We start from the raw sequence: 27,320 nt of genomic DNA on the forward strand, positions 1-27,320 counted from the left end.
GCGGGAGTTACGACGTCGCGTTCTTCCTGTTGTATCTATGGTTGCAGGACGTAGCATTAGTGTTATTTTATGAAGTATACGTTTAACTGCATAGTTGGGTTTCTGCTTTTTGTATAACGATATCCCGAAAAAGACAATATACAAGAAAAGGCGGGGGTAAATCAACTATCGTCGTAACTCCCGCGGTATTTCCAAAATCAGCTAATCCCGTAGCTGCATTTGAAATTCCGCGAAATATAACGACGCTTTAAGTCAAATAGTTTCATCGAGGTTCAATGGAGACTATTGACCGGTCCAATAGTTCAACACTTGCAATTTAAAAAACAGTCAAAATATTGTGAACTTGTTTTATATAGTAAGAAATTGATAACTGAGGTATAATAATTATTAATATTCTCTATAAATTTCATTAACTTCAGTCAAAAATTTATAATTGAACAAGAGGGATGGAAATTGTTTATAAATATTCTGAAAAACTAGAATTTGAGTCTTGTTTGTATTAACACTCAACTGCCATTTAATGCAATATTCATATAGTTTGTCTAACGCATTTTGAAGCCCCTGGTGTGTCTCAGACAGTAACACTAAATCATCTTCGTAACTGAGAGTTTGGATAATTGAAGTATCAAGAACTGGAGGGTTACAAGTTTCACCAAAACTGAATGCAAATCATTAATATAACAATTAAAACTAGAGGCTCTCAAGAGCCGGTGTCGTTCACCTGACTCTTCTTGGTTGATGGAAAGCATATGAAAAAAAGATTTAAATCATAACAGATAGTTATAATAATGTAACTGTTTGAGACCAAATTTGGTTTAATATTGCTATCTTTGCTTTCATTCCATTCAATGATTTTCTAAAAGAAGACATTTGTATGCATTTCCCATAGGGTCCTATGTTAAACTACCCCCACCCCGGCTGGCGACCATCTTGAATGATAGATCGGCTACAAATTAACAACACTTGGTCAGTACCTCATACGGAACATTCATGCCATATTTGGTTCCATTCCATTCAGTGGTTTTCTAGAAGTTCAAAATGTGAAAAGTTAACGAAGACGACGATCGACGGACGCCAAGTGATGAAAATAGCGCACTTGGTTCTAGGGCCAGGTGAGCTAAAAGGTAGGACTTAAACTGTCCTCTTGTCTTACGCTTCTAATGATTGAAAAAAAGAGTGTTGAGTAATAATCTTCAGTGCGGACTGTAATAAAAGAGGGACCGAGGGGAAACACATCTTAACCATAAGCCGAAACCGAAATCGCAAGACCAAGAATAGTTAAAATGGTTTAAAGTGTCCTCGATTCATTTATATTGATCTAATAAAATTTAGAATGGAAATGGGGAAAGAGTAAAACAAGAACTATCTTTGAAAAAGCGTATTTAAATTTGAGTATATGTTTAAAACTATCATTTCGACAACCTTCAGAAGCACAAAGATACCATTCAAATAACGTTTTCTCTGTTCAAGTTGTGTTCAGTATTCTCGGTCCTCGTATCTTTCTGTTTACATCCACCAAAACCCCGCGGAAATCTCACATGCGTAGGTGCGTTCTAAAAGTCATGTACGTTCGTACAACAAAGTTTACATTAACAATTATATAATTGTCCCGAATAAACAGCTGTCACAGATGCAAAGAGCTATTGGAGAAACAATTAATTAAAAAAAATATAAATCTTTGTAAGATCAAGTTCAAAAACCGGAGTTACAGCCCTTGACTAAGGTAGCGGGTTGTTTTAAGACAAGAGAAAAATTGTAAAATTCGAAGCAGATTACAGATTAACTGCAACATATTGATGTGTAAGGTTTACCAAAATCATTTCTTTTGACAATTTGCACGATCTTAATATACCAGAATATTCTTAAACTCTTGAAAAATGGCAAAATCTAATGAGGAGAGCCAGGGTGAAGAAAAAATGGCGTCGTATGCTGACGTAACCAAAACTGATCCAAAGACAATAACCTCTTCAACAATGAATGGAGTCAAACCAGTCTTCGTTCAAGAAATAGATGTATTTGGTTCACTAACAGATCGAGTCACAACAAAAACACTGTACCTTACAAATGTTGAAATGTACCAAACCCTAGGTTATTCAGTTGAGGCACGTTCCATCATAGGACTTCAAAGAATAAGAGGCCTCTGGCGAATATACCTCGATTGTGATTCCGCTAGAGACCACCTTATCTGTAAGAGAGTGGACATTCGGGGTAAAAAAATCAACATTTACTCAAGAAACCCTCGGGAAACCATACATGAGAACATAGACACTGTAAGATTGAGAGTGAAAGATGTTCCACTCTCTGCCGATGACGGCCAAATATTAAGAGCTCTAGAAGAACAGAGCTGTGTAATAATGAACCACTTTAGAGAACGTCTTAGGTATGAGAATGAGATCACAAACTGTCTCACTGGTGATAGAATCATCATATGTCAGGGTCCTTTATCCCAAGACATTCCTCGATCTATTACTATAGGCAAATACAGAGCCACAGTCATGTACCGTGATCAACCATCTACAAGCAATCGTCCCAAAAAGTGCTCGAAATGTCTAGCTGATGGGCATAATTTTAGAAATTGCCCTAATGACTGGGTTTGCAAATCATGTGGTAAGGAAGGTCATAAACAAATTGACTGTACAGAAAATGAGCTCCCTGATAACACTCAACATCCTAATGAACATCAAAGCACAAATGAAAACACAAATGATGCTGAGGACACTACTGTAGAAAATGATACAACACAACCAAATCACACAGATGATCCATCTACAAATAGCGAACATGAATCAACGAGTGTATATGAAGAAGACATTGATATGTCCCAATCAGAAATATCTCTGGAGGCAGAAAAAAGAAAGAAAGAAAGAAAAACAACACAAACTCAAATTACCTCATTTGTATCGGAACAACAGTAGTCTGTATCAACTCCGGCTAAACAAAAAAACAACTGAAACGTGGAGCGGTCTCCAGTTACCCCGACCCATGTTTTGCATGAAAAAGAAGGTGATACCACAGCCAAACGGTCAAAAACTTTGGCAACTTAATAACAACCACTGAAACGAAATGGCATTTATCAGTACTGTATACGTACCAACAAACAGTTTACAGAACATTTATATGAAAACAAATAAAAGTAAAACTAGTTTATTATTATACTGTAATACATGTTCAGTGATATTTATTTTGTGTATAATCATGATGACATGTGTAACAAAACTCATTCACAGTAGAGTTGAAATTAGTACCACTCCATATACATGCAGTCATAGGTACACTCATATTTCACAATATATATCTTTGGTGAATTGCATATTTTATATAAAGTTTACACTTTTCTCACTACAGTTCCAATTAATCCAGATGTGCCTCAAAATTCTTCTTCTTAGATCACAAAATGAACACGCATATCTTTTATTAATTCTGTACACAAATATGCAACAGACACACTTTTGCACACAAAAATTTATAAGTAAATTGACAACAGATGTTCCCATACAGAATCACACTTATAGCTCCATATATGCTCATACTTCGTATCTAAATTATATGCAAAGCTTTGAGTCCAAACTGGTAAACAGATATAATCCACTTCATAATGCAAACCATTACATATATCTCCTGGAAAAAATAATAAATTTTTTAGCATTCAACAGCTATAAAAATCAATTTAGCAAATTAAAAGCAAAGAAGCATGAGAATAATAAAACATTACAATTAAGACCTGACAAAAGAAACACATATAGTACTGATAAAAAAAAATGTACATATTTACATAAAGAACTCATTATCTTTATCTACTGTAAACTATTTAAATATATCTTTTGTATAATATATTCATGTAAATATTTTTCTCTACAGAATTATTGTAATATTTATAATATCTTTGTATTGAGTAAAATTTATTTCTCAATTATTGTCTTCACAAACTGTGTGTGGTATATGATTGTCACAGCTCAGTTTGTAAACAAAGTCACGTTGTTGACCCAAATAATGACCCGTAAGGCGAGGTCATCATGTGTAAAAACTGTATGTATTGTCAATTTGAAAACAACATTGTGTAATATTCTTTTACATAATACCGTAAAGTTAAACATTATTGATACTGTGTATCTAATTATTGTGATTAAATTTGATCACTATTTAATATGTTTTTATGTAGGATCACTTCTTATAGTAAAACAATGTGAACTTTGTAGAAAGTATAAAGAATGTAATGCTACAAGTACAGCAAAACTGCCGATATTATTCACTTCAGGGGCGGATGCAGGAATTTTCGAAAGGGGGGGTGCTAACCCAGGGCACCCAGGGCAAAGGGGGGGTGCAAAACATATGTCCCGATACAAATGCATTGATCGGCAAAAATAAAGGGGGGGGGGTGCGCACCCCCGGAACCACCCAAACCCCCCTGGATCCGCCACTGCACCTGTTGAATAAAGTAAATACTCGTGAACTGGTAACAGAAAGAATAAAATCGATAATTGATACTATAAATAGATGGGGGTTCCCCAAACATAAACTTACCTTTTACATTAACAATTATGGCTGATCAAAAACTTCACATCTGTACAGTTAATGCTAAGGGATTACAGCAATCTGAAAAAAGAAAAAGACTAATTGAATGGACAAAACAACAAAAATGTGATATTCTCCTAATACAAGAAACACACTTTACTGACAACTTAGAAGAATCTTTAAAAAAAAGAGTTTGAAGGTGAATTATTCTTCAGTAATGGTCAGAGCAATGCTAGAGGGGTATCTATATGGTTAAAAAGTAGGCTCAACTACAAATTTATTGACTTTTATAAAGATAAAGATGGAAGACTTCTTCTCGTAAATATAGAAATTGACGAAAGCATACTTACAATTGCAAACGTTTATGCACCAAATAATACTAAGCTAAGAAACACTTTTTTTAAAACAGTTAAAACTTTTATAGATAAATATAGTCTTGGACAACTAATAATAGGAGGAGACTTTAACGATATTTTATCTGAAAAAGATACTAAAAATAAAAATAAAAGAATACAATTTGATAAACCAGTCTGCGGACTTAAAACTTTAATTAAATCTTTAAAATTAACAGATATATGGCGTGAAAAAAAAACAGAGATAAAACTCACTTCACATGGTGTAAAAGAAATAAAACAGAAGCCACTAGAATTGATTACTTCCTTGTTAGTACTGAAATTAAAAAAAAATTGCTCCTCTTGTGATATTAGACCAATTGTTATTCAATACACTGACTATAATAGTGTATCTTTAAAATTACAAATATCAAGAAATAATAAAGGACGCGGATACTGGAAATTAAATAGTAGCGTTTTAAACGACGAAATCTACCTAAAAATAATATACAATCTAATTAACAACTATAAAATTAAAGCAAATGATTCAATAAATCTAGCTACTTTATGGGACACTTTTAAAATAGAGGTTCGAGATTGTACAATTCAATTCTGTAAATTAAAAGCCCTCAACAAAAAAGATTCAATCAATGTGTTAGAAAATCAACTTAAGCAACTTAATAATGAAATTCATACAACTAACATCAGAGTTAATGATTATGAAACAAATACCTCCCTGATTGAAAAAATAGAGAAAGTAGAACAAGAGTTAGGAAATCTATATAATGAAAAAATTAAAGGCAATCAAATAAGATCAAGGGTGAAATGGATTGAAGAAGGAGAAAAAAATACTTCCTACTTCTTAGGTCTTGAAAAAGCCAGGCAGTGCAAAAAAACCATTACTAGATTGTATGATGTAAACAATAATATAATTACTGATCAAGAAAAAATACTTAACCTTGAAGTTAACTATTATAAAACATTATATTCCTCAACTAAGCCTGATGTGGAAGATACTAAAAAGTAATTTAACAATATTAAAAAATGTCCAAAATTAAGTGATAGTGAAAGTGATTTATGTGAAGGAAAAATAACAGTGCAGGAATGCACAGATGCAATATTCAAAATGAAACTAAATAAAGCCCCAGGTCTAGATGGACTTAATGTTGAATTTTACAGAAAATTTTGGGAAAAAATAAAAGATTTAATTGTATCAGTATTTAATTTTTGCTATAAAAAAGGAGAATTATCAACTTCACAAAAAATTGGAGCAATATCATTAATATATAAAAATGAAGATCCACTTTCTTTAAATAATTATCGTCCAATAACTCTGTTAAATTATGATGTAAAATTGTTGGCTTATGCACTTGCTCAAAGATTAAAACAAGTATTACCAAAAATAATTCATACTGATCAAAAAGGCTATATAAAAAATAGATACATAGGCTTCAATATAAGGCAAATACAAGATATTATTGATTACTCAGAGAACTTTAAAGTAGATGGTGCTATACTTTTTGTTGATTTCTCTAGGGCATTTGACTCCCTTGAATGGAACTTTATGTCAGAAACCTTGGTAAAATTTGGCTTTAAAAGTAGTTTTATAAGATGGATTCAAACAATGTACACAGACATAAAAGGTTGTATACTCAACAACGGTTGGGTGTCCAGCAGTTTTAACATTTTTCGTGGAATTCGACAAGGATGTCCAATTTCTTCGTTAGCCTTTGTATTAGTAGTTGAAATTATGGCAATTAAACTAAGAGAAGATAATAATCTCAAAGGTTTAGAGGTGAAACTAGATGGTAGAAATTGCTCACTTAAAATATGTCAACTTGCAGATGATACAACACTATTTCTTAAATCACCAAAAGATGTTAGTTTAGCAATGAATATAATTGAAACTTTTGGAAGTTTATCAGGATTACAACTAAACAGAAATAAAACAGAGGGATTTGGGTTGGGAAAACTTAAACATAGCAGAGACAAATTTGAAAACATAAATTGGAAAACAGATAATATTAAAAGTCTTGGCTTTTACTTTGGTTATAACAATCAAGACTGTCAAAAACTAAACACTGATAAACAGCTTAAAAAATGTGAAAAAATTATATCAAACTGGATGAAAAGAAATTTAACATTAATAGGTAAAATAATAGTAGTAAAATCACTAATTCTTCCAAATTTAACTTATATCGCATCAAATATGTACATATCAAAAGAAATAATACAAAAGTTTAAAACTCTAGTATATAATTTCATATGGAATGGGAAAAAAGATAAAGTTAAACGTGCAACTCTTTGTAAAAACTATCTAGAAGGTGGGTTAAAAATGATCGACATAGACTTATATCTCAAAGCTCTTCAATTACGGTGGATTTTAAAACTTAAACAAAATTCTGGTGATAATTGGTCAATCATACCCCAAGCTTACTTAAACAAATTTGGTAAAAACCTCTTGATATTTCGAATGAATATTAAAAATGTTAATATGTTAGACAAAAAAATATTTAAATCCCTTCCCCAGTTCTATCAGCAATTGATTAAAACTTGGATTAATGTTAAGGGAGGACAGACAAAGATCCCACAATCATTTCTAGACATAAGAAAGCAGATTTTAAGGGGCAATCATAACATACAAACAAAAGGAAAACACTTATTATTTACTAAATGGATTGAACATAATATTCTGTATGTAAATGACATACTTGATGAAAGAGGTCATATATTAGAAAATAAAATATTACTTAAATTAAAAGATAAACGGGATTGGATTAGAGAATTATCATTATTAAAGAAAGCTATTCCAAAACATTGGCAGAATATTTTAAAGCAAGAAAGCTCATTTAAAACAAAAGAAAATATAAAGAAAACAAAACATCTGCAAATACTACTCAATCATAACATCTATCCAGAAATGGGTAATAAAGAAATATATTCAATACTTATTGCCCCTTATAAGCAAGAAAAACCTGTAGGTATTCTGAAGTGGGAAAGAATTTTTGAAGAAAATTTAAATATGAAATTTAAAAGCACTCTTAATTTTTGTCGAGCCTTCGACTTTAGTCGAAAAAGCGAGACTAAGCGATCCTACATTCCGTCGTCGTCGGTGTCGTCGGCGGTGTCAACAAATATTCACTCTGTGGTTAAAGTTTTTGAAATTTTAATAACTTTCTTAAACTATACTGGATTTCTACCAAACTTTGACAGAAGCTTGTTTATGATCATAAGATAGTATCCAGAAGTAAATTTTGTAAAAATAAAATTCTATATTTTCCGTATTTTACTTTTAAATAGACTTAGTTTTTTCTGTGGGGAAACATTACATTCACTTTGGTTAAAGTTTTAAGAATTTTAATAACTTTCTTAAACTATCCTGGGTTTGTACCAAACTTGGACAGAAGCTTGTTTATGATCATAAGATAGTATCCAGAAGTAAATTTTGTAAAAATATAAATCCATTTTTTTCCATATTTTACTTTTAAATGGACTTAGTTTTTCTGCGGGGAAACATTATATTCACTCTGTGGTAAAAGTTTTTAAAATTTTAATAACTTTCTTAAACTATCCTAGGTGTGTACCAAACTTGGACAGAAGCTTATTTATGATCATAAAATAGTATCCAGAAGTAAATTTTGTAAAAAAATAACTCCATTTTTTCTGTATTTTTTTTTTAAATGGACTTAGATTTTCTTTAAGTTTAAACTTACATGTACATACAGTTTGCAGTTAAAGTTTTCAAAACATTCATTAGATTTATTAACTATCCTAGATTTTTACCAAACTTAGACAGAAGCTTCTTACAATCATAAGATGGTATCAAGAGGAAAATTTTTTATTGATTTTTTTCCTCATTTTTGTTGAGCCTGCGATTTACAGCAAAAGTAGGCGAGACACTGGGTTCCGCGGAACCCTTACAAATTTTATATTTAATTACCTAGAAAACAACAAATTTAAAATGTTTAAATGGAAATTACTCAACTTTATTCTTCCATGCAACGACTAATTAGCACAGTGGAAAGTATTAGATAACAATTCTTGCAATTTTTGCAAAGAAATTGACAATTATAAACATTTTTTTATTACATGCCCTTATAATAATACTTACTGGCAAGAAATATACAAGTTATTACTTTATCTTCAAATAGATAGACATATTTTAAGGCTAGAAAATTTAATAACTGGCTATAAAATGGCAGATGCAAAATATTTTGATATAAACACCCTGATAACAGTTACATTCTTCTCAATATATAAGGCACATTTTGTTTCAAACAAAAAAGAAACAAAGATAGAAATCTTTAAAATCTTCAAAAAGGAAATATATGACATTATAAGATTAAATGCGATAAGAAATATAGAAACCGGGAATATGTTATTAAAGACATCAGCATATTGTAACCTGTAAGTAAAGGTATAGTTTGTTTTTAACAAATAAACATATGCTAACTTCCCTTGGCCTTGTATAAATATTTTACCACGTGGGGCCAAAATAAACACGCATATCAAATAACCTTTTGATTTGAATTTAAAATAATTTTATAAATTACCTAGTTATGTTTTACACTAGCATAGTCAAGCAAATAAGCTTAGACAAAATAAATCCTTCAAAACATAAAAGAATATGAAAGTAACTCCAATACACAGACTACACAGGTCTGAGACACAGGTAACCTGTGAGGGAAAGTAAACATACATAATAATTACAAAACGAAACGGTGTAGATCCTTTATTTTCCCGATTTGTAAGCAGACAAATTTTTTTTTCATTATTAATGACTGAATCAATGTATATTGATGTGAATTTAATTTAATTTATGTATTATGTCTAATTGTATAATACTAACATTTATATAATATTTTATTATATATTCTCCCTGGATGTATAATAACTGATATACAGGGATACTTAGCTTAATGCTGTAAGCTAGGTAAATTGTTAAACAGCATTTAGTGCAATAAAGATGATTTAATTGTTTCAAAAAAAAAAAAAAAAAAAAAAAAAAAAAGTTCAAATATTTATAGTTTTTCACTTGCTTTCCATCACGATATAATTAACGAGACGTTTTTTAAAACACAACCAAATCACCCACCATGACAGCATTTTGTCCAATCACAGAAAGGATTTTCGAGCATGCGTATTCTGTTGCCATAGTTAAGCGTCCTTAAGTTCAAAGGGCACAAACCGAATCTATACCGACTACGTCGGAAAAAGACATCAATTCGACCGAAAAGCAGATAAAGGCCAAATGACACCAATGTCCCTTCAACACAACGAGATGTGACAGTATGTACCCTAATAAAAACTGTACTAGTTCAATGAAAATGGAAAATGGTTGTAAATTTTATAGTATCATAGTGATGATTTTTATGCCCCCACCGTAGCGGAGGGGGCATTGAGTTTAACCCTTATCTGTCTGACCGACCGGTCGTACGTCACAAAATTGGTGTCCGTTCTCTTTCTTTAGTTTGCCTCGACCAAATGTTATGAAAATTATACACAATGCTTATTAGCACAAAACACAGACCAAGTTCGAATTTTGTTATCGTCACTTATATTGTTCTAAAGTTATGGCCTTTACAAATGGAAAAAAATGCTGTTTTTTTTTTCATTTTCGTTCTCTAACTTAAGTTTGCCCCTAACAAATTTTATGAAACTTATTATTTACCACAAAACTCAGAATATGTACAAATTTGGGAAGCGTCACTTTTACGGTTCGTCAGTTATGTCTATTCATAATTAGTTCTTTCCACTTTTCTGTGGAGCCTATTGTATTTTTCCTGATAATTGTGTTTCGTCTTCAGCTATATTTGTTATACTGCTGTTCAAAAGTCATAAAACAATTCCGGGTTACAAACTAAAACTGAGGAAAACACATTAACTATAAGAGGAAACCAGTGAAACAAAAGAAACGCAACAAAATCAAATGACATGCAACATACATAGAAACGAACTATTAGATAACAACTGCCATCTACCTGACTTGGTACAGGACATTTTAAGAAAAAAGGTGGGTTGAACCAGGTTTTGTTGCTAGCTAAACCTCGCACTTTTATGGTAATGTTGAAGATACCGCTAAAATAACAATATTACATGAAAGAATACAGTACAAATAAATGTAAGAATACCCAGGACAGAGAAATACATAAATTAATAATATAATATTACATTTCGACATGTTAACCACATAATAACAACAAATACGTAAAATATTTAGGACAGTACACAAAATCAGCATAATAGAATTACGAACTGTCTGCCACAAAAAGTGACGTCACAGGTTAATTTCTAAAAACTGGATAGAAATCAATAACTTGTATATAAGTGTTTTGATTACTATGATATTGTACCACATGGTTCTATATCACAAGTAGAAGGTTGAGATTCATTTTAGGGTAATTGCCAAATCCGTTAAGGAACTAGGGGCAAAATATCTAGTTTCAAGCCAATTACTAGAGTTGGAGTGTATTGATGTCTTTTGTAATGTACCACATTATATAAAGGCTTTTTTTCAAATGTAATATGGTTTGTAAAGGTGGGGGGAGATTAAAGAAATTAAAAAGATTTTGTTTCGAATATTGTTTTTTTAAAAAGGGGTCAACATTTTTTTGTTTTGAGGGAACCCCCCCCCCCTCCCTGAAGATTTAAGAAATTAGGAAAATTTCTTCATAATTATTTTTTTGAAGGGGGAGGGATCGTTTTTCTCAATATTTTAGAAATTGTTAATTTTCCCATAAAAAAATTGGGGGTCACAATTTTTGGCTAACTCTTTGTATACAATCTGAAACAAGTTTTGCTACAAAGAATTAGGCAACAGCACAGTATATTGCACAAAACCTTCAATTGAATATGAATTCAAACTGAAAGCGTCATTATATTTCGCGGAATTTCAAATGCAGCTACGGGATTAGCTGATTTTGGAAATACCGCGGGAGTTACGACGTCGCGTTCTTCCTGTTGTATCTATGGTTGCAGGACGTAGCATTAGTGTTATTTTATGAAGTATACGTTTAACTGCATAGTTGGGTTTCTGCTTTTTGTATAACGATATCCCGAAAAAGACAATATACAAGAAAAGGCGGGGGTAAATCAACTATCGTCGTAACTCCCGCGGTATTTCCAAAATCAGCTAATCCCGTAGCTGCATTTGAAATTCCGCGAAATATAACGACGCTTTAAGTCAAATAGTTTCATCGAGGTTCAATGGAGACTATTGACCGGTCCAATAGTTCAACACTTGCAATTTAAAAAACAGTCAAAATATTGTGAACTTGTTTTATATAGTAAGAAATTGATAACTGAGGTATAATAATTATTAATATTCTCTATAAATTTCATTAACTTCAGTCAAAAATTTATAATTGAACAAGAGGGATGGAAATTGTTTATAAATATTCTGAAAAACTAGAATTTGAGTCTTGTTTGTATTAACACTCAACTGCCATTTAATGCAATATTCATATAGTTTGTCTAACGCATTTTGAAGCCCCTGGTGTGTCTCAGACAGTAACACTAAATCATCTTCGTAACTGAGAGTTTGGATAATTGAAGTATCAAGAACTGGAGGGTTACAAGTTTCACCAAAACTGAATGCAAATCATTAATATAACAATTAAAACTAGAGGCTCTCAAGAGCCGGTGTCGTTCACCTGACTCTTCTTGGTTGATGGAAAGCATATGAAAAAAAGATTAAAATCATAACAGATAGTTATAATAATGTAACTGTTTGAGACCAAATTTGGTTTAATATTGCTATCTTTGCTTTCATTCCATTCAATGATTTTCTAAAAGAAGACATTTGTATGCATTTCCCATAGGGTCCTATGTTAAACTACCCCCACCCCGGCTGGCGACCATCTTGAATGATAGATCGGCTACAAATTAACAACACTTGGTCAGTACCTCATACGGAACATTCATGCCATATTTGGTTCCATTCCATTCAGTGGTTTTCTAGAAGTTCAAAATGTGAAAAGTTAACGAAGACGACGATCGACGGACGCCAAGTGATGAAAATAGCGCACTTGGTTCTAGGGCCAGGTGAGCTAAAAGGTAGGACTTAAACTGTCCTCTTGTCTTACGCTTCTAATGATTGAAAAAAAGAGTGTTGAGTAATAATCTTCAGTGCGGACTGTAATAAAAGAGGGACGAAAGATACCAGAGGGACAGTCAAACTCATCAATCGACAATAAACTGACAACGCCATGGCTAAAAATGAAAAGGACAAACAGACAAACAATAGTACACATAACACAACATAGAAAACTAAGCCATACATATTGTTCAAAATAGTATGAAATTTCACACCAGCACCATTATTTATCAATTTATACAAGTGGCCATTATTCCAAACAGAGCCAAAAGCACCACTCAAATCTACAATACAAGCTTTGTCTTATTTTTTTCCAAGTACATGGTGACAAGAGTTTTCAAAATAAATATGCTACCAGACGTTCTATGATTTGAACGAAATCCAAATTGATGACTGGAGAACTTATATTCATAATGCTTTATTTTACAAGTCTTTTATTTAAATAGAGGTATATAATTTTGAAAGACAGTTTAAAATAGAAATACCTCTATAATTGCATGTCTTCTTTATCGCCAGACTTATGGATTAAAACAATAAAAGTTTTCCTCCAGCTGGTGGGATAAATATCAGCTGATAAAATAAGTTTACAAAATTATCTTCCGTTTCGCACTTAACATGTACCCCTCTCTTCACCCATTTTTAGTTTTATACGACCGCAAAAATTGAAAAATGTTTGGTCGTATATTGGTATGACGTTGGCGTCGTCTTCGTCGTCGTCCGAATACTTTTAGTTTTCGCACTCTAACTTTAGTAAAAGTGAATAGAAATCTATGAAATTTTAACACAAGGTTTATGACCACAAAAGGAAGGTTGGGATTGATTTTGGAAGTTTTGGTCCCAACATTTTAGGAATTAGGGGCCAAAAAGGGCCAAATAAGCATTTTCTTGGTTTTCGCACTATACCTTTAGTAAAAGTGAATAGAAATCTATGAAATTTTAACACAAGGTTTATGACCACAAAAGGAAGGTTGGGATTGATTTAGGAGTTTTGGTCCCAACATTTTAGGAATTAGGGGCCAAAAAGGGCCCAAATAACATTTTCTTGGTTTTCGCACTATAACTTTAGTTTAAGTAAATAGAAATCTATGAAATTTTGACACAAGGTTTATGACCACAAAAGGAAGGTTGGGATTGATTTTGGGAGTTTTAGTTCCAACAGTTTAGGAATTAGGGGCCAAAAAAGGACCCAAATAAGCATTATTCTTGGTTTTCGCAAAATAACTTGAAAATTGAACTTTGTTTGATTTAATCAAAAATTGAATAATTGGGGTTCTTTGATATGCGGAATCTTACTTTTTATGTAGATTCTTAATTTTTGGTCCCGTTTTTAAATTGGTCTACATTAAGATCCAAAGGGTCCAGAATTAAACTTAGTTTGATTTTAACTAAAATTGAATCCTTGGGGTTCTTTGATATGCTGAATCTAAAAATGTACTTAGATTTTTGATTATTGGCCCAGTTTTCAAGTTGGTCCAAATCGGTGTCTAAAATTAAACTTTGTTTGATTTCATCAAAAATTGAATAATTGGGGTTCTTTGATAAGCCAAATCTAACTGTGTATGCAGATTCTTAATTTTTAGTCCCGTTTTCAAATTGGTCTACATTAAAGTTCAAAGGGTCCAAAATTAAACTAAGTTTGATTTTAACAAAAATTGAATTCTTGGGCTTTTATGATATGCTGAATCTTAACATGTACTTAGATTTTTGATTATGGGCCCAGTTTTCAAGTTGATTCAAATCAGTATCTAAAATTATTATATTAAGTATTGTGCAATAGCAAGAAATTTTCAATTGGACAGTATTCAGCAATAGCAAGAAATCTTCAATTGGACAGTATTGTGCAATAGCAAATATTTCAATTGTACAGTATTGCGCAATAGCAAGAAATATCTAATTGCACAATATTGTGCAATAGCAAGAAATTTTCAATCGATTGGAGTTATCTTTCTTTGTCCAGAATAGTAGTTGAATCAACTTAAATCATTGTTTTATACAATATACAATGTATATTCACTTTTACTACCAACTGATAAATTAAAACAATCTTTACCATTCAGTGATAATAGGCACCTTTTGTTACATTTTAATATTTTATGATGTATTTAAATGAGTAGTTATTGTTGCAAACTCCATTAGAAATTTGAATTGAGATCAGTTTTGGAAAAAGGGAAAGGGGGATGTGAAAAAAAATGGGGGGGGGGTTAAATTTTTCTCATTTCAGATTTCATTAATAAAAAGAAAATTTCTTCAAACATTTTTTTGAGAGGATTAATATTCAACAGCATAGTGAATTGCTCAAAGGCAAAAAATATTTTAAGTTCATTAGACCACATTCATTTTGTGTCCGAAACCTATGCTGTGTCAACTATTTAATCACAATCCAAATTTAGAGCTGAATCCAGCTTGAATGTTGTGTTCATACTTGCCCCGACCGTTCAGGTACAACCTCTGCGGTCGTATAAAGCTGCGCCCTGTGGAGCATCTGTTTATTTTTTGGTGAAAACAGCTTCACATAAATATATAATATTATATATTTATATAATAAAGGATACGTTTAAAACTATTGACAAACCTTATTCGGTCCAATACATTAAAAGAAAAATGGAATTTTTATATTTTAAAACTTTAATCAAAATAAAAAAAAACATATATTTGAAAACTTTTTAAAGTTTTGAATTCATAAGTGTTACACGGACCTAAATTCTTTATAACACGTTGTATGTAAAAAAATGAATTTCATAAATATATCATATAATATATTCATTTATCATATGTTTAGTAGTAATTACAGTAGTTTTGCATATTTGATAAATAGTCTGCCGTTTAATCCATATCGCGCAACTTTGATGCGCACTCTTTATCGCATACCCTTTATCACACCCCTACTTTCTTTTTTTCTTTTTTTTTATACATAAAGTCAGTTTCTTTTTTTTTTTTGCTTATGAAAATTTTTCCTCAAAATAGGTCTAATAGAACGGTCATTCGGGCGTGACGCAATTTATTGAATGACGTCATTGTTTGGTATGTGACTTCACGAACGTCAAGTTTTCATATATTTTGGCACACTAAATGGAACTATAAAAAATACAAAACACACAAAAAAATACAATAATAAACATAATATTTTTAAAACAACAGCACGCAAATTGTAAGGTAACCTAGATGCTTCGGATAAGTAATTGAGCAGTTCTTTTAAGGCCTTTGAAACAAGACAAAAGTAGAATATAATATAATACTCTTCTGTTGAAATATATGATAAAGCGTATAAAATCCGTATCACATGCAGTATCACCCTCGACCAATATCATCCCTCGGGTCTAAAGGCCCTTGGGCTGATAATGGTGTCTCGGGATGATACGACATATGATACCGATTTTGCCATGTATTATTCTCTATATAATAAAAAAAAACACGTTTGAAACTCTTGACTTGCTTGATTCAGTCCTATTCAATAAAAAGTTACGACCATCACAATTTTACGTTACGACCATTCTCAACATTTTTAGCTCACCTGGCCCGAAGGGCCAAGTAGGATTTTCTCATCACTTGGCGTCCGTCGTCGTCGTCCGTCGTCGTCGTCCGTCGTCGTCGTTAACTTTTTACATTTTTTACTTCTTCTTGAGAACCACTGAATGGATGTGTAGAGTATGAAGACTAGGGTACATGTATTTTATTGTGACGTGTTATAGACATGTAAGTCTAGTATATAGACATGCAAGATATTTTTGATGTATGATTTAAATTGGTATTAATAAAGCATATTGTTTAATATTCTGTATTTTTCATGAAAATATTATGTAGGAAACATTAACTGTGTGAAATAACTTGTATTATACCTCTTGTAATGCTTGTAGTCTGAAACATATTCATAATTGAAGCAAATAAGTTTTAATTAACATTTAATTAAGCAAAGTTAGAACAATTAAAAACCAATTCTTCAGAGAACAATTGAAGATTCTTTCCACCTCGATAATAAGAATGAAATTTAAAAAACGATGTTAGAAAATGTCACTCCGTGTTGATGTAATGTGGTAAATCAAACTGATATAAAAAAATATAAGATTAATAGGTTTATGCAGAAGACTTAATTGTTTTATAATGAACCAGAAAGAATTTTTAGCAAAGGTCAATTTCTTTGACCTTGACCTCAATTTTGAGGTCATAGGTCAGTGATCTCAAATCAAAAGACCCCAGGTCAATCACTTGTATGGTTGTGGTGAAATACTGCTTTCAAATACAAAAGGGGAAAATTCAAAATGTATTACATGACCTTGACCTGTGACCTCAATTTCCTTCAAATGGACCAAGGACTCCATATCAAAAGACTGTAGACCTCTACGACTTGTAACGTATGAATTTATCCAACAAACTGCATATCTTTAATTTTCAAAGAGAAATAACACCCCTAAGATGTCTTTCGATCACTCAAGTCAGAATTAACCAAATCATTCTTAAGAGTAGACGAACAATTTGGTGAAAACAGTTTGCTAAAATCTTTTACGGTTTTAGAGATATAGCGATAACAAGAAAAAGGGGACGCAGGGAGATAACTCCTTTAAGAATAAGTGTTTGGTCACACAGGGTGAGTTTTGAAACCCCCATAACTGTACCACACCATTGGCCAAAAATCCATTCGATATGTTGTAAGACAAAAAAGCATCTCAGACGGCAGAAAAAGAAAAAAAAAGGTCTTTTCACGAAAAGTGGAAAGACCTAATAAAAATATTATGATTTTTCTAGAAATATTGAATTACTGTCATTTGTATATTTGATAAAACCAGTTGAAGTTTATGTTATAAATTACCAGTTCATAGTAATAATCCACTGAATAATCCTGAGGAATAATCAAACTGAATGTCTTGTATTTTTGTGAAGATCCATGTGTAGCAACTGTAGTAGATCGTAGTAAATCCACGCACCTGTGCTTGAAATTTATGAATGAAATGTATTGACATGCGCAGTGGAACACATGGCCGATTGTTCAATAAAAACACTATTTTAACGTGTTGGCAACTGTTTTCACATTCTCCTTGTAATTCCTTTTAGTATTTGTAGTCAACGTCTTCAGTGTTTTCCAGATGTTGATGCTCACTATCCTTGATATTTATCATTTGATCCGCCGGTGACACATATAACTTTTCGCAATGTTGTTTACGTATTGTGACTTCCGGTGGCGTTGTATTGTTGTATTTTTAGTTACCATAGAAATTTGTTTAGTACCATGCAAAATGTGTTTATTATATAACGCGGTTACTAAAATTGTATATGATTATGATTTTTGTAATTTATTGGAGAATTCAAATCTTTAGATGGACAGCAAGCACGCGATCCAACAATGCATTTTCCAACTTTGCCAACAATCCAACATTGACGTAATTTCGACGCATGTTCGTCAGTTCTGCTAAAACTTTTGGTTAGTTAGTATTTTATTTGCTCGTTATTTATTTTGGTCAAAATGGTTAATTATTCTTAGAAACTTCATTTTTTTAAAGGTTAAATTGTAAAGGAAAATAGTAAAGTTAGCGTTTTCAAAGTTTAAAATGAATATTTCATTTTAGCGGACTCTTTGGAGCCGGACTCCTTAATTTTGATCATTTGCTGAAAGTATTTTATTCTTTTGGTAAATTTATGATAGTTCTTTGAAATTGTTTTAGAATACTATTGTATTGTTGCTGGCAAAGCTTTATTTATAGTTTATCTTTTAAAGTTAGGATTATTGAAATTGTTCATTGTACAAAATGTTGTAGTTCATGTTTACTGTTAACGTTGTCTTTTTCTAATTAATTAAAATAGAATTAAATAAGGAAAACATTAGGCAAGTAAGGGATAATTTCCTAAAGGTATGGAAATTATAATAAACAAAACAGTTTATTTAAGGTATAAACTGTATTTCATTGTTAGTTGTTATTCAAGAAAGGTTCTGAATATAACTAATAATAATAAACATTTTTTTATGTAACTGGTGAGGTATCAGTTATTACTTTTTACAAAATAGTCAGAAAGATGTATTCTGACTAAATTCACTTGAAGTTAGGATTTTCTCTTAGGGTAATTTATTTTCTTAGTAAGATAGCAGGACTCGGTCTTTTTATGTTTTTTCTGACACACCAACATATTATCTCTTGAGTGTAGAGATCAATTAACATATTATCTCTTGAGTGTAGAGATAAATTAATAAATATCTCTTGAGTGTAGAGATAAATTATTACATGTATTATACTGACTAGATTCTTGTCATATCATCTAAGTCTATAATTTAAGTATATTACTAGTTACAATTGTTGTTTTTCTTGAATATAAATGAAAATATATGATTCTTGAAATAAATAAAATATAGAAACTTATTTACGTGACTTTTAGCAAATGCCTATATTATACTGACCAGCTCATATCTTGTCATACTGACTTTGTTATTTACGAAATATTTATAAAATTTGAGAAAAAAAACTTTTGGGTCGAAGCATTTCAAGCCCCTGCCCGCTACACATGGCATGAATGTTCCTAATAAGGTGCTGACCAAAGGTTGTTACTTTGTAGCCGATCCATCATCCAAGATGGCCGCCAGCGGGGGGCTTAGTTGAACATAGGACCCTGTGGGAAATGCATATAAAATTACTTCTTTTAGAGAACCACTGAATGGAATGAAACCAAACATAGCATGCATGTTCCTTATGAGGTGCTGGCCAAGTGGTGTTACTTTGTAGGCAATCCATCTTCTAAGATGGCCGCCAACTGGGAACTCAGTTTAACATAGGACCCTATGAAAAATACATACAAATTTCTTCTTTTAGAAAACAACTGAATTGAATAAAACCAAACATGTTTGTTTCTTTCCTTTTGAGGTGCTGGCAAAGTGTTGTTTCTTTGTAGCCAAATTTTATCTTTTTTTATATGATTTCAAAAACCCAAGTAAAGTAAGGTGAGCGATACAGGCTCTTGAGAGCCTCTAGTTGTTGTTTTAGTTACAACCATCATGCTCGAATTTTTGAATGACTATTTCATGACAATTGGAATGTTATTATGTATCAAATTTGGTTTCAATATCAACGCACTCACGATTAGTATGTATGAGACGAGCGGTTTAGCTCAAGTGAACCTTTTACTGCACGAAAATCGGAGAGAGAAAAAACTGACATCCAGAGTTGTCTCCCATTTTCGGATGGTCGTAACTTTAAGTTTGAATTGTGTGTATTGAACTCTTTTGTTTTTTTAGATATGTATGCTGAATCTTATCGGGTATTTTTAATTTGGATTTTGTGTACTCTCTTTAAATTATTATACATGAAGGTTCAAAGGATCCCAAACTTTTGTTTGATTTTATAAAAAATGAATAATTGGTGTTATTTGATATGCTGAATCCAACCGTGTATCTAAATCTTTAATTTTAGAGGCCTGTTTTCAAATTGGTCCACATTAAGTTCCAAATGGTCCAAATCTCAAGTTCGTTAATTTAAAAAAAAAATGCTTGTTTGTTTTAGCTTTTTCCGGATCCTAATTATATATATGTAATCGTGCTAAAATGTGTGCACTTTTAACCTTGAATTTTAGAAGTGAAAAAAAAAATTTACATTAAAAAGCAATATTTTTGTACATAAAAACACGTGTAGCATCCTAGTGTACACAATAGGGCTAATGGAAATATATAACTTTGCCTTTGTTGTAATGCAGAATACAAGTGTCTTACAAAAATATAATAGTCTTATCTTATTGCTGAAGTATTAATATGGCATATTTTGTCTAGTGAACGAGAACCCATCTTCTTGGCACCTCCCCTTAACTTTTTATATTTTTTTTTTCAGAAAAGAAAAGTAACCCAGCGATAGCTTTTTTTAATGACCATCAGTATTTGACCATAGAGAAGTTGTGTAACCTGATGCAAGGTTTACACTTTGATCCTGCTTCTGAAAATCCAACATCATCAGGTAAATGGAGTTTTACAGCATTTCGTGATAAATATATGAACCGCTCAATCCGAAAAAGTACAAGAGTGCTTCATATGTGTTACATTTTAATGTTGTGTCGTTGTTCTCCTCTTATATTTAATGCGTTTCCCACAGTCAGTTTTAGTTTGTTACCCCGATTTTGTTTTTTGTCCATGGATTTATGAGTTTTGAACAGCGGTATACTACTGTTGCCTTTATTTATAGGTGTTGGATATCAGAACTTCTAGTCCGTCTAATGCGTCCTGCGTAGGCGTCAAAATTATAAAGTGTGTGCCCCCTATTAAAATTTCTTGACATCTTGCCTTTGAAAAATCACAACTTTAATTGACCCACACTATTTTTTAGTTTCAACATTACAAAATATTGTAAAAATTATCAAGCTTCAGTTACAAAATCATAGTATCATCGGCATATAAAATCAAAAATTATTTAAACACATACTGTTAGCCACGTTTCATTTTTATACGACCGCAGTGGACTTATATTGGTATCACGTTGGCGTCGTCCGTCGTCGTCGTCCGAAGACTTTTGTTTTTTGCACTATAACTTTAGTATAAGTGAATAGAAATCTATGAAATTTAAACACAAGGTTTATGAACACAAAAGGAAGGTTGGGATTGATTTTGGGAGTTGAGGTCCCAACAGTTTAGGAATTAAGGGCCAAAAAGGGGCCCAAATAAGCATTTTTCTTAGTTTTCGCACCATCACTTAAGTATAAGTAAATAGAAATCTATGAAATTTAAACACAAGGTTTATGACCAGAAAAGGAAGGTTGGGATTGATTTTGTGAGTGTTGGTCACAACAGTTTAGGAATAAGGGCCCAAAGGGTCCAAAATTAAACTTTGATATGCCGAATCTAACTGTGTATATCTGTGTCGTCGTCCGAAGACGCATTTACTTTCCGGACAATAACTTTAGTTTAAGTGAATGGATGTCTATAGATTTTTAGCAGAAGGTTCAAAACCACCAAAGCAAGGTTGGAATTAATTTTGGGGATGATGGTCCCAACCGTTTAGGTCCAAAATAAGCATTTTTCTCATTTTAGGACAATAACTTGTGTATAAGTATTTCAATTGCTCTGAAGTTGTACCACAATGTTTAATACCACAAATAGAAGGTTTTGAGACATTTTGGGGGTTATGGTGCCAACAGTTTAGGAACAAAACAAAGTTTCTTATCTTAAAAGGGAGGCTGAGTTTGAGTTGCACAGTATAGTACGTATTGCACAATAGATCTGTAAGATGTTGACATTTGTTTTGTGTCCGAAATCTATATTTTGTAAAAAAATTTGATCACAATCCAAATTAAGATAGTATCAATCTTTAATATTGCTTGGTATCAGGCTGCCCTCATCTAAGCATTTTATTGTAGTTTCCAGTCAATATCTTCTGTTTTAGTGTATAAATCTCTCTGAAGTTAAACCACAAGTTTCCATACTACAAAGGGATGGTTATGGGGGCTGTGGCTCAAATCATTTAACAAATAAGGGCAAATAAGGGAGGAAAACATGTTTTTCTGGTTAAAGTACAATTTAGACAATTGAAAAGCAGTGTAAGGGAGGTAGTCCAATTCCATTTAAAGAAAACTGTTATGTATATGTTTGATTACCTCCCTTACACTGCTTGAAAATTATGTATTAAGAAATGATGATTGTCTTGAGATGATTAGCTGTAAAAAACAAATAAGAAATTACTATTAATTATGATTAATTTTAACCATGACATTTTTTTACGACTAATGTTATCATGTCGTCGTCGTTGTCGTCCGAAGACGTGTTTAGTTTCCGGACAACAACTTTAGTTTTGATGAATGGATCTCTATAAATTTTTACCAGAAGGTCCAATACCACTAAAGGAAGGTTGGGATTGTTTTTGGGGATTATGGTCCCAATAGTTTAGGAATTAGGGGGCCAAAAAGGGTCCCCAAGATAAGCATTTTTGTAGTTTACAAATACTAACTTGTGTTTAAATGTATGAATCTCTCTGAAAATGTACTTGAAGTTTCCATACCATGAAGGGATGGTAAGTATTAACTCTTGGGTTTATGGCTCAAAATGTTTTGGAATTAGAAAAAAAATGAACAATTAAGACAATTTAAAAGCAGTGTAAGGGAGTTAATTTAGAAACATTTAACTACAATTTTAGGTATTTTCGGATTTACCTCCCTTACACTACTTGTAAATTATGTATAATAAAATGTCAGGTTTTGGACTGATTGCAAAAAAGGGTGTGGTAGTAGTTTTCAAATTTTATTTTTCAAATTTCTCAAATTCCCAATTTTTGAAAAGTTTGAAGAAGAAATCCTAAATTGCACAATATTTCACAATAGATTTGTAAGATCTTGACATTTGTTTTGTGTCAGAAACCCATGTTATGTCAAAAATTTGATTACAATCCAAATTCAGAGCTGTATCAATCTTGAATATTGTGTCCATACTTGCCCCAACTGTTCATGGTTCGACCTCTGCGGTCGTATAAAGCTGCGCCCTGTGGAGCACCTGGTATATTTGAATATTTTATGACGTATTTAAATGAGCAGTTATTGTTGTAAACTCCATTAGAATTTTTAATTGAGATTATTTTTGGAATAAGGGAAAGGGGGAGGTAAAAACAATTGGGGGGATAAGAATTTGCCGGGGGTGGTACAATTTTTCTCATTTCAGATTTTAGAAATTAAAAAGAAAATTTCTTCAAATATTTTTTTTGAGGCGATTAAATATTCAACAGCAAAAAAAAATGTTAAGTTCATTAGACCACATTCATTCTGTGTCAGAAACCTGTGCTGTGTCAACTATTTAATCACAGTTCAAATTAAGAGCTGTATCCAGCTTGATTGTTGTGTCCATACTTGCCCCAACTGTTCAGGTTTCGACCTCCGCGGTCGTATAAAGCTGCGCCCTGTTGAGCATCTGGTTGTATCTGATTATTTATATTAAAATAGTGTCCAAATCTAATGAAATGTCAAAACAAAATTGTGTGGGGTGAGGGAGCGGACAGACCCTCCACTGCAGGCATTTGATAATTTTAACTGATATCATAGTGTCACTTCCTGAGAAATTGCCGGCTTAGCTTGTGATTTTTATTTTTGATTGTTTTACAGACTCTTTAACCACGCAAAGATATAACGAAAATAACGTACATGAAGAAATTACAGCACAAGATGTGAAACAGTTTCCACCAAATACAGAAGAGAGTAGAATTGAAAACACACATGACAATAACAACAGTAATACACTTACTCCGCCCATGGATCTATCAAGTTTTTCGTCAACAAGAAGATTTAGTATTAGTTCAAATGCATCAAGAGAAGGTTCATCAAGAGAAAATAGCCTTACACATCTTAAAAATTGTGCTAGTCATGAACAAATGGAGTCATCAGCACCGAATATAGATGCGTTGCCTTTCGACGATCCGTCTAATTTAGATTTGGATAAAAGTATGAGTGAAAATACCGAAATCACTCCAGTAAGTGACAACTTGGATAATGACCTATATATGTCACGAGTGCTAGTAAATTTAACTAGCGATAAGCCTATTGTTACATGTCCGGAAATTGAAACGCAGTCTGAAAAGAACCCTGAAACAGCTGCTACCGCTTTGTTGAATGATGCCTATGCTCAGTATGATGCAGGAGAATTTAGAGATATACAAAACAGCATTCCATGTTCATCTGAAAACAATTGTTCAAGAGTTGCTAATCCTGTAATCGAAGTCGAAAATTACAATTCCTCAGAACAGGCAGCAACAAATTGTGAGTTCCTCGAAAGAGAATACAACACAACTACCAATCCAGCCACTAACATCAGCTCGCCTACCAATACGTATGATTCCGAAGAGAAGAATCCAGAACAAGAATGTGATGCGTTGATTAATGACGGCACTGCGCAAGTCATGGGAACAGAGTACAGGGACATACAAAACAGTTTACCAGACATTGATGAGATGGAAGAAAGTTGAAAATAAATCCTTTAAGATTTCACGTTTTGAAGTACTTTTGTTGAAGATTGTATATACATTGGGATTATAAAAATGCAGTATTTACTATTTTCACCAAACAATTTGGTATTGTGCTGACCTAAGCTTTTATTCACAAAGAACGAAAAGTAAATCCATGTTTGATACTAAGTTTAACATTTTGCAAACCAGACTCGCGTTCCGGCCACAAAAAAAAACCCAAATTCACCAGTGAAGCTTGAATCAAAAAAGAAAAAAAAAAGAAAAAAATTAGGTAATGAAATTGAAGAGCATTGAGGACCGGAAATTTCGAAAGATTTTGCCAAATACAGCTTAGATAATATACTCCTACAAATTGAGACTGAAGGTTTATGTAACGTGGCACTCATAGTTTTATATGAATGATCATGAATGGATCTATGTTTCGAGGATGTGAAGATGTCGAAATTATGCATTACCCGGGTCCAAAAATGCACATTGCAAATAGGAACTTTCATATGAGTGTTCAGAATTTTGTACTTTTCAGATTTTCCACATTTTAAAGTGTGCTTTATTGGTTGATAACTCTTTGATTTATAGTATTTGTTTAGTGTGATTTATTTTTAATGTTGCAAAAAAGGAAACAAATAACAGGTACAAACAGGTACATATATAACGTGTTGACTAAGTGATAGTCCTTATTTTGTGTGTAACATATGAAAATAGTGTATTCTGGAAATTGTTCTTTTTGTTTATTTAACATTGTATTTTGTAAGATTTTTAAAGGGGCACTAGCTACGATATATATAAAAAAATAAAGTATGCAATTTTGCGCCTGTCCCAAGTCAGGAGCCTCTGGCCTTTGTTAGTCTTGTATGATTTTAAATTTTGGTTTCTTGTGTATAATTCGGAGTTTAGTATGGCGTCCATTGTCACTGTACTATTATGCATATTTTAGGGGCCGGCTGAGGGACACCTACGGGTGCGGGAATTCTCGCTGCATTGAAGACCCATTGGTTGCCTTCGGCTGTTGTTTGCTCTATGGTCGGGTGGTTGTCGCTTTGACATATTCACCATTTCCTTTCTCAATTTTATGATTTTTTTTAGATCAATCATTAATCAAATTGGAATAATGAAATAATAATTTGCTTTTAGCAATCAATTTCCTTTAATTTTGTTGAAATAAGCGATTAAACATAATTTTTGACTGATTCACTTGCAAGTGAAAACGTCATCATCATTCTAACCGGTATTCATGTGAACTTCAAGTTAACCCCTAGCTAGAGATTGACAACGCATGCATTGTACGTGTACTGGTTATTTAAAGAAAAAGAATGTCAACAATGAAAGTGAAACTACGGTAAATCATTTGATTACCAATTCGATGCACATAAAATCATTCTTATATGGTTAAAAACAATGAGAAACATCTATTTTTAATCTATAAAATAAAATCAAACAGACCTATAAAAATGCAATTGCACGTGTTGGTTTAATCTATTCGTATCTTTATTTTTGTTTACATCGCTTATATGGTCATCTGAGGTCAAATCGATAGTTAATTCGATGGCGTCTGGACTAAAATACACACGAAACGAACCTATATATTATCTACCCCATGCTCTGTAAACTGTTTATTTTAGACTTTTGATAGTTTGGATAAATGTTTTACATTGTTATAAACCAAATATGAGAATTTGAGTCAAATCGGTTACAATGAATTTGACAGCTAGTGCCCCTTTAAGATTGACAGTCAATATATAGATATAAATATATGTTACATGCATTTTCTGAATTAATGCATGCATTTTGTAAAATGCCTGCAAGTTTCAGGCATTTTACATAATGACTTAATTATTCTACCCATTTTATAAATTGGCTGGAAAATATCGAAGGCATTTTATAAAATGACAAAAAATATTTAAAGAATGTTATTTCAGATAGTTACTTAATGTTAAAGCATGCAATTTAAGAGATTTAATAATCAAGAATATTATATTTTGAATTATTCCAAATTCACACAAGTACAGGACTCTACAATTATTTGGTACTTCATAAAAATATTTAGATGACAAAACTGTTACAGAATATTTGTCCTTATTATTTTCTTATACATTGTTTGGCATGTAATTTGGTTTTAGCACTTCGACTCGACCACATTTGGAGAAACCTAGATTATGACACCATTTAGCTCTTCCATTACCTTTTCTGATAAAACACTTAACGTTCGTCAACATTGGATTTGGCAATAAGCACACATGTAACACATGAATATTTATTTTTCAAATGTTACCAAAGTTTGAAAGTACATTGTCATGATTACTTTGACATGTATCTTTCGGCTTAACTTTAAACCACATGCAGTTTACTACTGTCTCATTGATTTATCAGATTGCATAGACCCAGGAATTTCTTTGAAACAATGAAGACGAAGATACTCATATCTATGCATTACAACCAAACACGGCCTTGTATAGCGAAATTTATGCTAGTGAGGGGGATTTG

General features: G+C 32.1%; 1 protein-coding gene and 1 long non-coding RNA gene across 2 annotated transcripts in view; one reads left to right on the forward strand and one right to left on the reverse strand.

The window, feature by feature from the left end:
• The window catches only part of LOC143064829 (uncharacterized), a 113,529-nt gene extending 87,616 nt beyond the window's left edge, over window positions 1-25,913 (forward strand). The window contains exons 6-7 of the mRNA XM_076237961.1: window positions 20,739-20,861; window positions 23,983-25,913. Of these exons, the coding sequence (XP_076094076.1) occupies window positions 20,739-20,861; window positions 23,983-24,839 (980 nt within the window). The 3' untranslated portion in view covers window positions 24,840-25,913. The remainder of the gene's footprint in view (window positions 1-20,738; window positions 20,862-23,982) is intronic.
• LOC143062452 (uncharacterized) lies at window positions 3,129-9,505 on the reverse strand. Its single transcript, XR_012974758.1, has 3 exons — window positions 9,398-9,505; window positions 4,522-4,593; window positions 3,129-3,618 (listed from the first exon to the last, which is right to left on the reverse strand). It is a non-coding gene; the product is annotated as an uncharacterized LOC143062452 (long non-coding RNA).
• Window positions 25,914-27,320: the final 1,407 nt, after the last annotated feature.

This window comes from Mytilus galloprovincialis, chromosome 2 (genome assembly GCF_965363235.1).
Source record: "Mytilus galloprovincialis chromosome 2, xbMytGall1.hap1.1, whole genome shotgun sequence".
Classification (NCBI taxonomy): domain Eukaryota; kingdom Metazoa; phylum Mollusca; class Bivalvia; order Mytilida; family Mytilidae; genus Mytilus; species Mytilus galloprovincialis.